The sequence below is a fragment of the Narcine bancroftii genome, chromosome 6 (genome assembly GCF_036971445.1).
Source record: "Narcine bancroftii isolate sNarBan1 chromosome 6, sNarBan1.hap1, whole genome shotgun sequence".
NCBI classification, from domain to species: Eukaryota; Metazoa; Chordata; class Chondrichthyes; order Torpediniformes; family Narcinidae; genus Narcine; species Narcine bancroftii.
Window position 1 is genome coordinate 135,341,025 of NC_091474.1, and position 15,972 is coordinate 135,356,996.

The 15,972-nt window shown below is 40.1% G+C and overlaps 1 protein-coding gene across 7 annotated transcripts in view; it reads left to right on the plus strand.

Annotated features, from left to right (window-relative positions):
• Positions 1-15,972, plus strand: part of col19a1 (collagen type XIX alpha 1 chain) — a 346,509-nt gene that overhangs the window by 116,106 nt on the left and 214,431 nt on the right. For all 7 annotated transcript variants that reach the window (XR_011340316.1, XM_069886134.1, XM_069886135.1 and 4 more), the window contains one exon: positions 2,889-2,915. Coding sequence is in view for 6 of the 7 variants with exons in the window: in XM_069886134.1 (XP_069742235.1) it covers positions 2,889-2,915 (27 nt within the window). In the remaining variant the exon portion in view is untranslated. The remainder of the gene's footprint in view (positions 1-2,888; positions 2,916-15,972) is intronic.

Below are 15,972 nucleotides of genomic sequence, written 5' to 3' on the forward strand. Positions count from 1 at the left end.
ATTTAAAAACAAAACAATTGCCTATTAATTCATATGGAACGATAAGATTCATTGATGATAATTAAAATACTAAGAATGCAATATCTGGTTGGATGAACAGAGGGTGACATTCAACACAGATATGAAGTACTGCAGGCAAATTCTAAATTGGTAGATAGTAAACATGATTATGCAATGAAGGCTATAATCTTTCAAAAGACAGAGCTTGAGGAAGGTATAGACCACTCAATGAAAACATCTCTGCAATGTGAAAAGCAATTGCCAAGTCAAACAAAATGAGCTGTCTGAGCAGATGCACAGAATATAAGTACATGGGTGTAACATGACTCGCCTGTAATATGTTAGTAGGATTATACTCGGATTGTATCCAAGTCCAATGACTTTACCCTCATGGATGCAGAGAGACATCATAAAGTATGCGTAAAAATGATGACAGCAGTTCTAAAATTTGCCATCAAATTAATGAAGTTATAGAAAGGGTTAATTCCTCCTTTAAATACATTTTGCTCCTTATTAGCTTTCTTAATATTGAAAATTCAAACAATATTCAAATATAAGCGGGGACAATGGTTTCAAATAAAAGTCTCAGCATTGAACTAATCACTTGAAGATTTAACAATTTGCATTCATTTCTTCAGATGCCTTGCCTTTTTCAGCGAAGGTAATCATTGTCTCTCCATCCGTCATGATCTCTGACCCTCTATTATAGTTGTTGGTTCTTCTCCTTTGGTAAAGGCTCCATCTTTGAGCTGAGACCATAGTCGATGTTGAGCTCATAATTATGCAAGGGAAAAATACTGAAGTGGTTTCCCGTTGTCGCCTTCAGTTGCTGTGTCCAAACAGGACAGGTAATCCTAACCATTGATCAGCAAATTCATCTGCCTAGCATTTTTAGTTTGAAATCCATAAATTCTAATTTGTATAGTCTGCTTGTAAAAAAAAACAAAAAAAAACCATCCACCATCTGCAATCCATGGCTTCATGTGACCCTGATTGGGAGGCTAAACAGGTATTACATCTTGCCCCTCTTTTCCTGAGCAATTGCACAGCACCAACTGTGCTGATGTAATTTGCATTAGATGGAGTGAAATAGCTCGTTACTTTACAAATGAATGTGTGCAGCCACTGAGAGAAAGCTTGGACAAGAAATTAGACATTAGATTTGATGGTTATGAGACTGTTGTTGGTGGGGGAAAAAGCTTTAGTGAAAAAGTTCCAGTGAGTTCCACACCTTGTATTTTATCAGGTGATATAATGTGTGGTCAAGTCACATTGGCTTTGCCTTTCTCTGGAAGAATCGCAATGAACTCTCACTGAATCTCTGTTGAGACTACACTTAGAATATTGTGTTCTTTTCTGGTCACCTCATAACAGGAAGGATGTGGAAGCTTTGGCGAGGGTGCAGAGGAGATTTACCAGAATGTGGCCTCGATTGGAACGTGTCTTGTGAGGCAAAGTGAGCAGGACATAGGCTTTTCTCTTTGGAGTGAGGGATGAGAGGTGACTTAATGGAGGTCTACAAGATTGAGAGGCATAGATAAGGTAGATAACCAGCACCTTTTTACCAGGACGGGAGGAGCAAACACCAGAGGACATCTGTACAAAGTGGAGGGAGAAAGGTTTAGGTGAGACATCAGTGGTAAGTTTTTTTTGTTTACACAGAGTTGTGGGTGCCTGGAATGCATTGCCAGGAATGGTGGTAGAGATTGAAACAATAGGGGCATTTAAGACATTTTTAGACAGGCACATGGATGAAAGAAAAATAGAGGGTTATGTGGTAGGGAGGGTTTAGTTTTTAGGTCAGCACAACATCCTGGGCCGAAGGCCCTGTATTATGCAGTAATGTTCCATGTTCAATGTAAGTATTGGAAAATCTTCAGGATCGCAATGATTGACCACTTCAATTTGCCTACAGTCCAAGCACCATCTCCCTTCCTCTCCACTCAGCTCTGGAACACCGGGATGCCAAGGACACTCACGTTAGACTACTATTCTAAGACTACAGCTCCAAGTTCTATACCATAGTCCCCAGTAAACTTATTCCCAAACTTCAGGATCTGGTCCTTAGTGCCCCTCTCTGCTTCTGGATCCTTCACTTCTTGTCTAACAGACTGCAATCGGTGAAGATGGGTGACAACAACTCCTCACAATTATCCTCAACACCACGTTTACTCATTTCTCGCTATAACCCTCTACACCCATGACTGCACAGCTAAGTATAGTTCCAACTCCACCTTAAAATTTGCAAATAACATTACAGTCATAAGCGAGATATCAAATAACAACAAGATGGCACATGGAAAGGAATTCAATATAATCATGGTTTTCAACTTAAGTACATAATTTCTGCTTTCTCTCCATACCCCTTGATCCCTTTTGCCTTTGAGGCACATTCATCTCCTTTTTTAATATATCTAATAATCTGGCATCAACAGTTTTCTTTGGTAGGGAGTTTCACAAGTTCACAACTCTTAATGTAGAGGTTTCTTTTCATTTCAATCCTAATAGGTTTATGCCTTGTCTTTAGACCATTGCCCATTTTTCTCTGGACTTCTCCAACAGAAAATTTCTTCATGAAAGTTTAAAAGATTTTCATGAATGTATTTTGAACATGGGTCATAGAATTTTAAGGACCACGTTGAAGTGCTCAGAGTTATCTCCAAATAAGTTGTAGCAAGTATCCTGTAGTCTATAATACATGGAGATAGAAGACTATAATACAGATTTTGGTTGTTATAACAAGCTGCAGATCAGATGAACATTTCAAGTTTTTAATGTATTTTACTGCTTTTATAAGGGTATGTATCATTCAGCATAGAAACAGGGTAATAATTAATTGATTGTTGACTGATCAATGATTAACTAATTGATACTTTTGTTTTTATTAGGGCGATATGGGTCCACCTGGATTATACGTGAGTAATTGGTGCCAAATAAAAGATTCTGTGGTGCATGACAGGTACACATTAAGGTCCTAATCAACACATCTACTCTTGGGGGAAATTAATAAGAATTTGAAGATGAGAAAGATGTATTGTTATTCCCCAGAATGAGGGAGAGGGATTAGTTTTGGATTACTCAAGCAAAGCAATGGGAATGTCATATAAATGTAAAATGTGCTGAATACTGGACTCTAAATAATGTACTTAGTTATTAACAACTCCAAAATGAAGCAATTAAAATGACCTTGCATCAGGAGTTCTCATGAAAAACCATCAACCTGAAATGCTAACTGTTTTTCTCACCAAAGATCCTGTCTGACCTATTTTTTGCATTTTCTGTCTTTATTTTAGATTTCCAGCATCTGTAGTGTTTTGCTTTCATTTTTCCAAGATAATAAATGTACAGTGCTAGTGCCATTTTCCTCAATGAGCACAAATCATAGAGTAGTGTTTTGTATTTCCCACTTTTGTATTCAGTGAGTCTCCCCTGAAAAGACCATCTCGAGAGAACATAGATTCTCTCATTGCTTGCAGTTGTATCATCGTTGAAATATGGAGTAAGTTGTGCACCAACTCTATGGAATTGTTTTAGAACAGTCATTAAATGAACACTTAAATTAACCACCCTTTTTTGATTTAATGTACAATTGTTATATCTTGTAATGATAGAGAAACCCATGACTCATCTCTTTTAATGTGTTTCTTTTTTGCCTTGTGTTTATATCAAGCAGTTGTTCTGGTTTTGGCTCCAATTCTGATGAAAAGTTTGCACAAAAGAAATTTGAAACTCTGCACCCTAATTTTTGGTAAATTAGTGTCATCAGCAAACTTAGATAGGTTACACTTGGCCCCCTTTTCCAAATCATCAAATATAAATCGTGAACTGTTGAAGGCCCTGCACCTACCCCTGCTGGACTCCACACACCACTGATTGCCAACGAAAGAAAGATCCATTAAACCCAACTTTTTTCCAATCATTTATCTGTGCTTAATGCATTACTCCTAACCTGATGCATCTGGATCATCTTTTATCCACCTGTTTCCCTCTATCCACTGAATTCATTATATCCTCAAAGAACTGCAGTAAATTTGTCAAACAGGACCTGCCCTTCCTTGATCCATGCACCACTTGCTTGATGAAACCATTTGTATCCAAATTTTTTGCCATTTCTTCTTTCATGATAGATTCAAGTATTTTCCCAACTACAGATGTTAATCAAACTGTTCTATTAACTACTATTACATATGGAGACTATTTAGAGCTCATGTCTGTGCCATATTATATCAGAGCAATCTGGTTGTCGTCATGTACTTTTTCCCTATTTCCCCCACACATAGCACAGAATATTACAACACAAAAAGGCCCTTGGCCCTTCTAGTCTGTGCTAAACTATTATTCTGCCTATTCCCACTGACCTTTCCCCAATCATAGCACTCCCATCCATGTATGTAGCTGTCCACACTTGTCTTAAATGTCAAAATTGAACATGCATTCAGAAATTCAGCTTGTCCCACACTCCCATCACTCTCTGCATGAAGTTCCCTTTAATGTTCCTTCTAAACTTTTCCACCTTCACCCAAAACCCATGCCTTTTAGCGTTTTTTTTTCCTCACCTCACCCCAGTAGAAAAAGTTGCCTTGCGTTTACTCCATCTATTTTTGTATACCTCTATTAAATCTCCCCTTCTTCTATGCTTCAGGGAGCCAAGTTCTAACCTGTCCAACTTTTTCTTATGGATTCAGCTCCAAAAATTGCAGCATGGTTTAGCATAGCAGTTAGTGCAATGTAATTGCGGCTTTGAATCGCTGTCTGTAATGAGTTTATATGTTCTCCCCGTGTCTACATGGGTTTCCACTGGTTGCTCTGTTTTCTTCTACAATTCCAAACGTACTAGCATTGTGGGTTAATTAGGGTATTTCATCAGCACGGGCCCATGAGGTAGAAGGGCCTGTATGTCAAAATTAAATCTCCTCTGCACTCTTCCGATCTTATTGATATCCTTTCTATAGTTGGGTGAATATAAGGTGCCCATTAATTAATCTTTGAGCCTTTTGTTCACTTATATACCATAGGATAATCTACAATAGCCACTTGTCAACACCTCTGTGCCATATGGGAGGAAACCAAGGCACCTGTAAAAACATGCAAACTCCACAAAGACTGATCGCATTCTCAAGATTGAGCCCACATCTCTGCAGTGGTAGGGAATCAGAGTAACTATGTGACTTTTATGCCATCCATTTCCTTATTTCCACAAAGACCTCGGTACAAATTTGTCAAGATATTTGTTTTTTTCTTAAATTTTCCTCCGAAGGAAATGTATTGCTATGACATTTAAAATACTAACAGAGCATAAAATAACTGGAAGGGAACTCACGAGTGTCGATGAACAGAAGGAACTTGACTTTTGCCATGCTTACCCTCACAGGCAGAATCACTAAGTGTTGGTGTTGGAATGCTATTTTGCAGCTGTACAAAATATTAGACAGGCCACACATGGAATATGTTGTACGTCTTGGTTACCACAATACAGGATGAGTGTGGTAACATTGAAAAGTGTGTAGAAGAGATTTACCAGCAATTACCAAGCATAGAGGGCTTTACCTATGAGGAGAAATTGAATATGTGGGTTTATTATCCCTGGAACATAGGAAGCTGAGGGGTGACACTATAGGGCTTTATAAAGTTGGGATGGGCCTAAACAGGATAGATATTAATGGTCTTTATTCTGGAGTATAGGTATAAAAGTATAATGAATAGATTTCATGAGAGTGGGGAGAGATGCAAGGAAGATCAAAGGGGGAAGTTTTACACAAAGAAAGTGGTGCTTGTACAAATGTGCTCTCAGCCTTGAAATGTCAGTGATATATACTTACCTCCTATGGGTGCTATGAATCCGGCTGAATTCCTCTAGCATTTACAGTGTGTTTTAGTACAAATAGCTGTCAGAGGAAGTGGTATAAGCATTCAAGGGGTATTTTGATTTTTACTTGAATAGGAAAGTAACAGTGAGATCTGGAACTAAAGCAAGGGAATGGGATTTACATTTAGAGGCATCACAGTTGGCATAGAGGAGTTGGGCTAGAAGGCCCAATAATGTGCTGTACAACTCTGACCCTATTTATAAGCCACATAAGAAAGGATATAAAAGCCAATCTATAAATGGAAACACATGAATCAGCAAACACTGTAGTCTGGACAAAAAAGAAAGTGCTGGAGACCCTCAATGCATTGAGTAGAATCATGACACAAGGTCTTAAGCAGAAATGGTTAAAATTCTTTTCCTCCCACAGATGCTACTTTTTCATATCCAGTCTATAAATGTGTCCTTTGTTTTCAAATATTGTAATTAAATATCAAATGTAAAAAAATATGTACAGTATAATAAAATTTCAGATGACACAATGGGACAGTGTCAAATTTAACCAGACATAATAGATATTATCTCAAAATGTCCTCAATAATTTACTATTCTGTGCAGTATGCTAATTGGCTTTCTGCTAGGTTGATTGAAAAAGCTTGTTATACATCCAAGGTAGATGACCATTTCTGGCTGTTGAACATGTAAATTCAATTTTGAAGTCACCAAGACCCTGATTCAACTCAGGACTGGTTGAAGAAGTTTGCCTGCTCTCCTATTGACAGGGTTAAAGCAATCCAACAAAAATCCATTTTAATTATTTTTGGGCCAAGAGATATTAGGATTAGTCCCAAACCTATTATTAATACAGCCTTAACTTGCTGTAGGTTAGATTGTTCAGACATTGGTTTTGATGAGTCTATTTGCCTTTCATATGTTGCTTATAAATATGTTCTTTGCCTCTCAAAGCACTTCCTGATGATGGATGTCAGACGAAAAATGTTGGGATTATTTCAGACAAACTGGTTGCCTGAATATCAATTTCAAAACTATAACTGGATAATCATGTGTGAGCAGAAAATAAAAACAAATTATTCCAGACAAGAAGGCATCATTAAAATAATTATATGAAGATATTCAAAGGCACCTTGTGATTCAAAATTCCTTCAAAGCTATTTTTAATGTCCTGATTAGCAAGGTTATGTCAAATTCCTTTCTCCACTACTTATCACAGTCATTAGCTCATTTATTTTAAACTCGTTATGGCTTCATTAAAATAGTATGGACAGGAATTTGGCGTGAATGTGTTAACCAGCACATTTAAAAATAACTCACCAATAAATTTCAATTATTGGGCTTGCTTCCAGGATGTTATCTTGAGGCACGTCAGTGGTAGCTCACACAAGCAAGCTTGGTGGTACAGGTGGTCTGATCCTTTGCTCCTTTTGTGAAAGGGAAACACTAGTAGCTGATTTAAAAATCATGACTGAGACTTGAGCAATTACAATTATTTGTAATTGTGTATATTTATTGCCATTATAATTTGCCAAAAGCTGTTGATGACGTGACAAACATTTTGTCAGTGTAAATGTTTTCTCAGTTTTGTTTACATTTTGTGTTCAGAGTAATCAACTTCCTGTTGCATGTTTTTTCATAAATCCTTTCATTAAGAGTCTGTCCAAGGGGACAGGTGAAGGAATTGGTATGAGGGAGAGAAATTCAGTTTGTATTGTTTGTTTCTTGGTCAAGTGCTTTTTTTTCCAAGGTTCCCCATGTCTTCTCAATTTGATTTTCCTACTTTCTAAGTATCAACAAATTTAATTCTGTAGACAGATAAAACAAATTCTCCCCTCTAACTCTTCAGATTTTGAACCATTAGATATATCATTTAGCACAATTTCCTGAGAAGCAAAATAACTTTTTTAATGAAATCAAAAAATTATGGAAATATTCAGCAGGTCAGGGAGCATCTGTGGATGGAAAAGCAGATAACATCTCAGATCAAAAACTGTTAATCAGAAGTGGGAGAACGAAAGCAAATTAATTTTATGGCACGCAGTGAGAGACAGACAGGATAGCACTATACCTTATTGAAGACAAGGGAAGCTAAAACCACAGAAAGCTTGAATAATTTTCATCTAAAGTAAATTAAGAGGTAATTGTGATTTGTTGTCAAGTTTGGCTAACAACTCATGGAGTTGATTGATTTCAAGATGTTGTTCATAATCACCTTCTGTTGATAAAAAGAAGCAGCAGTTTTTTTTTTGTACGATAGAATTTTCATCCATTAAAGTATGATATGTTTATAATGCACATTTAATTTGAAACAAAATGCTCAACTCTGCTTGTGTCAGGTGAAGACTTCCTAACACAAAACTTCCAGGATGCCATTTCAGTGGCCGATTCAAAGACTGGAACATGAGGCTGAAGCAGTCTGGCATTCATGCACATAACCTCTGTTTCTATCAGAGCAGCAACAGGTGAGAAGCATCTGGTGTAATCCTATCAGAGAGCAATCGTTATCCCCATTGCTCTATCTCATCCAATATCTGTCTGTCAGAGAGATGACTGTTCATTATATGGTCATATTTATCGGTCCCAAAAAGGAATTCTAAAATACTTACCAAGATGGCCGCGGGCTTGCACTTGAGTGCTTTGGTCAATTACTAGTTCGCTGTTCAACTGACTCAACAGCTGGCCAGGATACCCATCTTCACAGTCCATCTTAAACAAGCTTGGGGGAGAGACCAATGCAATTTAAAGCATCCATATATTGACATAGCTCTACATGGAAGCATTTCCAGGTATGTTTCTTATAGAAAACCACATGTTCAGAGGTCGAGGAATATTTATTTGAATATGGGTGAGATACTTGGACTGGTTGATGGAAATAAGGTGTGGAGTTAATTTTTCTACATTAATATGAAGTATTTAATATTTCACCTGTATGTTTTACATTGTAATGAGCACTGTAGGATTTGTTCACGAAACTCAGATGGAGTTTTGGAACACAGGTGAGCAATCAGCATCTTGAAAATGATCAGTGCCATTCTTGGTCTTGTGACCAAAGCCTGCACAGCACTATACCACATGGCCTTCATCACAGATACAAAACGGAGAACCAGAGGTGGTCATTCTAGTATCTAGACTTTGTTCATTAGTGTGCAGAATATGGCAGCATTGCAAACAAGAAATATGAAGAAATGTTATCCAAAAAAATGCTGTCGTCACAGAAGGATTGTTAGAAGAAAGGCCCATGAAGATTTTCTTACATAGAAAGTTGCCATTACCAGAGAGGAGAAGCCAAAACCAAATTCACTTGGGTAAACCCAGGTAAGAATCAAAATTAAGGAGAGTCCTCAGATGTTAATGGAATGAACATGAAAGGATCTGGACTCAAAGCAAGGCATTATCAGTGGAAAATTTCTTGCTTCTTAGTCAAAGGTGCAACATTTTGTACCCTATCCAATACTGGAATCTCAGCTGACTCTTCATTGGAATACAGTGGCCTCATCCATCTGTTCAAAAACAAAGGTATTCCTAAGACTTTATTCGAGAAGAGACTGCAAACTACTTTATCCACGTTGCTGGGAAACGGTGTGCATAACGACGACTGATTACCCATTCAGTTACAGCAGAGCCTTCCTGCTCTTAAATTCCCACCCTTTAGCAATGAAAAACAACATCTCATTTGCCTTTTGCAGTTGAATAGCCCTAGTATCCTCACTAAGATCAATTATTCTGGTGCCCCAGAAGAGCAGAGTGAACTGTGATGAACTGATTTGAGAGTTTCGTCATGGCCAGAATTAATATGTACATAAGCAATTTGCCCATCATCACAACTGCTTCACAGCAGATGCAATATCATTGTCTCTCCACTCAGCTCTGGATCACCTCAACGACAGAAGCACATGCATCTGGCTACTCTTTGTCTATACTCAGCCTTCGACACAATCATTCCCTCAGTGCTGGTCAACAAGCTCCAAAACTTGGGCCTCTGCACCCCCTTCTGCAACTGGATCCTTGACTTCCTCATCGGAAGACCACAGTCAGTACAAATTGAAATAATGTCTCTTCCTCACTGACTAACAACAGAGGCACACTTCAAGGACACCGCACTACTCACACGACAGCCATGACTGTGTGGCTCGGCACAATTCAAATGCCGTCCACAAAGTTGCTGATTCATCTGTAGAATCACAGATGGCAATGAAGAAGCATACAGGAGAGCGATAGATCAACTAGTTGAATGGTGACACATCAACAACTTTGCACTCAACAATAGCAAAACCGAGGAGCTGATAGAGGACTGGTTTGTGTTCTCCTGAAGTCCTCATTGAGGGGTCAGCAGTGGAGAGGATTAAGAACGTCGAGATCCTGGATGTCAACATCTCTGAAGATCTGTCCTGGGGCCTCTATGCTTCTGCAATCACAAGAAGTCTCACCAGTGGCTCAACTTCATGAGGAATTTGAGGGGATTTGTTACATCACCAAAAACTTACAAATTTCTACAGTTGTGCCATGGAAAGCATTTTGTCTGGCTGTATCACTGCCTGGAATTAAGGTGCACAGGACAGAAAAAAGTTCAGAATTGTTAACTTGACCAGTATCATTATGGGCACCAGTCTTCACTCCACCGAAGATCTAGAAAAGACAGTATCTTAAAAAAAAAAGCCTCTATAAAGGACCCCGCTGCCTCTCAGGCCATGCACTCTTCACATTGCTACCATCAGGAAAGAGGTACATGAGCCTGAAGACAAGCACCCAGTGGCAAAGGACAGCTTCTTCCCCTCTGCCATCAGACTTCTGAATGGACAATGAACCACAGACACTACCTCACTTTCTTATATTTTCTTGCACTATATATTTATTTTTCAAAAGTAATATATTTGCACTTTGATGCTGCTGCAAAACAACTAATGTCATGAGATGTTCATGACAATAAATTCTGATTCTGATATCAGAAGGAGGTAATGTGTCACAGTTGATTGAAATACAATATATAGAATAAAATATAGAACCTCCATTAACTGGAATTCAATCAACTGAAACTCAAACAACTGGCAAAACAAAAAAAATCAAGGAAATAAATAAATTCAAATAAATAAGACTGGGCGGATGGACCCTGTGGGGGAGCACTGAGACTTCAGTGGACAGGCACAAGTTTGCCTTGCTGAACTAGTAATGTCCCTCAATGCACACCAATTCTTTATCACTGTCGCCACTGGTCTGGAGGTGAGCTGGGTTGTCAACGCGAGGAAGGTGGTAAAGTGCACCTTGGCCCTGACCAACACTTGAGTTGGAGACATCGGGTTGGGGAATGGGATGATGAAGATGGCAGCAAAGATTCAGCCAGTAGAATGCCTGGGTAGTGTATCGGCCACAGTAGCTGATTGAATAAAATTTCAATAAAGTTGCATTAGGATAAAGAGGCAGCTGATTCTCCCAAATATCTCTTATCTCTGCCTAGCAAGAGTCCTTATTAGTATTCGGTACATTAGTAAGACTTTACCTGTAACTTAATTATGATGCTTGCATGGTTATTGTTCTTTTCTTTGGCTTGGCTTCGCGGACGAAGATTAATGGAGGGGTAATGTCCACGTCTGCTGCAGGCTCGTTTGTGGCTGACAAGTCCGATGCGGGACAGGCAGACACGGTTGCAGCGGTTGCAAGGGAAAATTGGTTGGTTGGGGTTGGGCGGTTAGGGAAACACTGTTAAAGCACCAGTGACTGGAGTTGGAATTTATATTTGTAAGTTACAAGAATTGATTAGAGTGAACTTTACATAATTAAAGACTATTTATTACTGATTTTTTTTTTCAAATTAGTTAGTGGGAAGTTGCCTGAAATTTTTTCTGAAGCCTCAATTTTTCTTATTGCTAAAAAGAATAAGGATCCATTGGACTGTTCCTCTGACTGACCGATTTCCCTGGATACTAAGATACTGTATAAGATTTCAGATCGTAGCTTAGAGAGTATCATGTCTCTTGTCATTTCTGAGGATCAAACTGGGTTTATTAAGGGACATTACTTATAATTTAATATCCGTCATTTGTTACATTCTTTATTCTCCTCCAATTTTGTCCTTTGAATGTATTATTTCTTAGATGCTGAAAAAAACCTTTGATAGAGGAGAATGGGAATACTTATTCAGTGTGTTAGAAAAATTTAATTTTGGCCCCCAAAATTATACATTGGATTAAACTGATATATTTATCTCCTACAGCTTCAATCTTTGCTAATTCAATTAAATTCAAACCTTTTAAATTGTATTATGGTACCAGTCAGAGATATCCTTTAAGCCCATTATTAATTTGACTTTAAACCTCTAGCAGTGGCTTTTTGGCAATTGGTTGATATCTCCGGAATCACAAGAGCAGGAAGTGTTCATAAGGTGTCACTTTATGCAGATGATCTTTTGTTGTATATATGGAATCCTGACCAATCGATTCGCTTGATTTTATCACTTTATCAATTCAGGCAATTTTCAGAATATAAATTGAATTTGCAGAAGAGTAAGGTGTTCGTTTTGAGCTCTTCCTGCTCTCTTCCTTTTAAAATAGCTAAAAAAATCAGTTCAACTATCTAAGTATCACTATTACCAAGAAATTCAATAATTTAAAGAAAATTTTCTTACCTTCATGAGTCACGTTAAGTCCTTGATATAGTGGTCCCCTCTTTCAATGATATTAATTGGACAAGTCAATATTATATCCTTCCTAAATTTTCATATTTTTCAAGCTGTACCTGTTTTTGTTCCCAAACCTTTTTTTGATTGGATTCTATCATATCTTCTTTTATACAGAAAAATAAATGGCCTGTCTTAAAGGTTTTCCTTCAAAATATTAAAAAGATTGGGGGCTTATCATTACTTTAGATTTTATCATTGGACAGCTAATATTAGATTTTTTTTTAGATTCAACTCCAGGAAATTTGAGGAGCTTCAAAATAGATTAATTTAGAAAATAAATCCATCAAAAAGTATTCCCTTCTTTCAATACTTGGAGCACCTTTACCTTTTTTTGGCTTCCAAATTAACTGATAACTTTAGACATAGACTGAGAATTTGGTTTCAATTTAGGAAACATCTTTGGTTATCATAGATTCTTATTAATTAGTCCTATTTCAGGTAATTCCTTTTTTATTTCAGTTCAAGATGTCAGTTACCATCATTGGTCAAAGTTAGGTACCTAAATCCTTTTTAAATCTTTGAACTGACCAAAATCTTGCCTCTTTTGAAAAATTATGCACTAAATTTGTAGAACGTCGAAAATTACTGCATTAGTACAGACCCTTCGGCCCTCAATGTTGTGCCGACCCATATATCCCTCCTGAAAAAAAAGTACTAAACCCTCCCTACCCATATTTTTCTTTCATCCAGGTGTCTCAGAGTCTCTTAAATGCCCCCAATGTTTCTGCATCTTCCATCATCCCTGGCAAGGCAATCCAGGGACGTGTTTTTTTTTTAAAGTACCCCTGGTGTCTTCCCCAAAACTTCCCTCCCTTAAATTTGTATACGTGTCCTCTGGTGTTTGCTGATCCTGCCCTGGAAAATCGTATTTGGCTATCCACCCTATCTATGCCTCTCATAATCTTGTCGACCTCTATCAAGTCTCCTCTTGTCCTTCTATACTCCAAAGCGAAACGTTCCAGCTCTGCTCACCTTGCCTCATAAGACTTGTTTCCTAAACCAGGCAACATTCTGGTAAATCTCCTCTGCACTCTCTCCTTAGCTTCCACGTCCTTCCCATAATGAGGTGACTAGAACTGAAAACAAGACTCTGTGTGGTCTTTACAAAGATTTGTAGAGTTGTAACATGACCGTTCTACTCCTGAACTCAATCCCCCTATTAATGAATCCCAGCATCCCATAGACCAGGAATGTCAAACTCAAATTCACGGAGGGCCAAAATTAAAAACTTGGACGAAGTCGAGGGCCGAACTAAATATTTATTGAAAATTTTCAACAACATCTGCATGTTTTCTCTTCTTTCAACATATGTAATGTTAAACTTTTTCTTATTAAAATAAATGTTTAATAATAGTTTTGGATAAACTCTTTCCAGAAGCATTAACAAATGAGAAATAAAATATTCAATAAATAATATTTCTCTATAGAGGATTTGTCAAATGTTGCTAGTGTGCTGTCGAATAGTAAAATCTGAGGGCTATTGAGAATGTGGGAGAATAACATGATTCCTGAAACAATCAAATGGGTGACTGATTGTGGGCATGAACTCTAGCAGGGTTATTTGCCATGCCCTTTTTCCATTGGTACAGATATCCTTTGATTGACACACTTTTCAAGTTTTATGCCTAATGAGCTTGTATCCAGGTGCAGGACCATTTTTAACCAGGAATATATTTATCACTGTGATATGAAACTATTGGAAGATCGTTTTATCCTGAGATTAAAGTTCATAATACTTTCTCAAGCCTGTGTGCAGGAGGGCGGGGTTTGTGGGCGATAGGGTTGGACAACGACAGTGCGGGGGCATCGGCTCTCGCTGCAGAGTGGCATCTCGGCGGATCAGCGGCCCCGTCACCGTGAGTCATGGGTCGGCCTGCGGCAGGGAGGGGGAGTGGGCAACGGTCCTGGCAAGGTCAGGCCCCCCCTGAGTTTCTGTCGGACCCCCCTTGACCTGCTGAGTTTCTCCCGGACCTCCCTTGACCTGCTGAGTTTCTCCCGGACCCCCCTTGACCTGCTGAGTTTCTCCCGGACCCCCCTTGACCTGCTGAGTTTCTCCCGGACCTCCCTTGACCTGCTGAGTTTCTTCTGGACCTCCCTTAACCTGCTGAGTTTCTCCCGGATCCCCCTTGACCTGCTGAGTTTCTCCCGGACCCCCTCCCCTTGACCTTCTGAGTTTATCCCGGACCCCTCCCCCTTGACCTGCTGAGTTTCTCTCGGACCCCCTTTTGACCTGCTGAGTTTCTCCCGGATCCCCCTTTGACCTGCTGAGTTTCTCCCGGATCCCCCTTTGACTGCTGAGTTTCTCCCGGACCTCCTTTGACCTGCTGAGTTTCTCCCGGACCTCCCTTGACCTGCTGAGTTTCTCCCGGACCTCCCTTGACCTGCTGAGTTTCTCCCGGACCTCCCTTGACCTGCTGAGTTTCTCCCGGACCTCCCTTGACCTGCTGAGTTTCTCCCGGACCTCCCTTGACCTGCTGAGTTTCTCCCGGACCCCCTCCCCTTGACCTTCTGAGTTTCTCCCAGACCCCTCCCCCTTGACCTGCTGAGTTTCTCTCGGACCCCCCTTTGACCTGCTGAGTTTCTCTCGGACCCCCCTTTGACCTGCTGAGTTTCTCCCAGATCCCCCTTGACCTTCTGAGTTTCTCCCGGACCCCCCTTGACCTGTTGAGTTTCTCCCGGACCCCCTTTTCTTTCCGTGCCGGTGTCCCAGGACCTTTCCAGGGCAGTCTCCGCGCTCAGGACCGCGCTGGGATCCCGGTCAGCGGTGGAGGAGCAGGTGAGCGTGGCTAATCCCGATCCAGCCCACGCCACTCCCGAGATTGGTGGGGGGTTCCACCCTACCTGCCCGACCAGCCTCGCTTTCCACGTGTATTCCGGGCACCCGCCCCTGGTCCGGTGGGAAGGCGCAGGGCTGCCGGCGGCCGGGGCCCCCATTGCCTGGCGGGGAGCCCCAATCTTCCCTCCGGCATCCCGACTCCATCTGCAGCTCCAAGAAACGCTGTCCCACTGGGGTTCCGGGCGCTGGGAAGCGGCCTTGGCTTCCCCTGACACCGGCCAGGCCGCGCTGCGGTGGGGGGAGGGTGGGCGGGGGGACACGACAGCGTGTTTATAAAACCACCCACCTCTACTTTTCAAGGACCAGGATTTTTCTCTCTCTCTCTCACCCTGGTACACAGCGGTTACTGTTCATGCGCTATACTGGGGCGGCAGCCAGCAGGCCACCTCTAATACATTTTTGATATGATCTTGCGGGCCAAATATAATTATATTTGGCCCGCAGGCCAGAGTTTGACATGTGTGCCATAGACCTTCTTAAATATTCTATCAACCTGTGTGGTGACCTTGAAGGATGTATGAATTTGCACCTAAAAGTCCCTCTGTTCATTCACATTCTTAAGTAACCAACCATTAACCTTCAGCCTTCTGGTTAGTCCTTCCAAAATGAATCATCTCATATTTATCTGGATTGAACTCAATC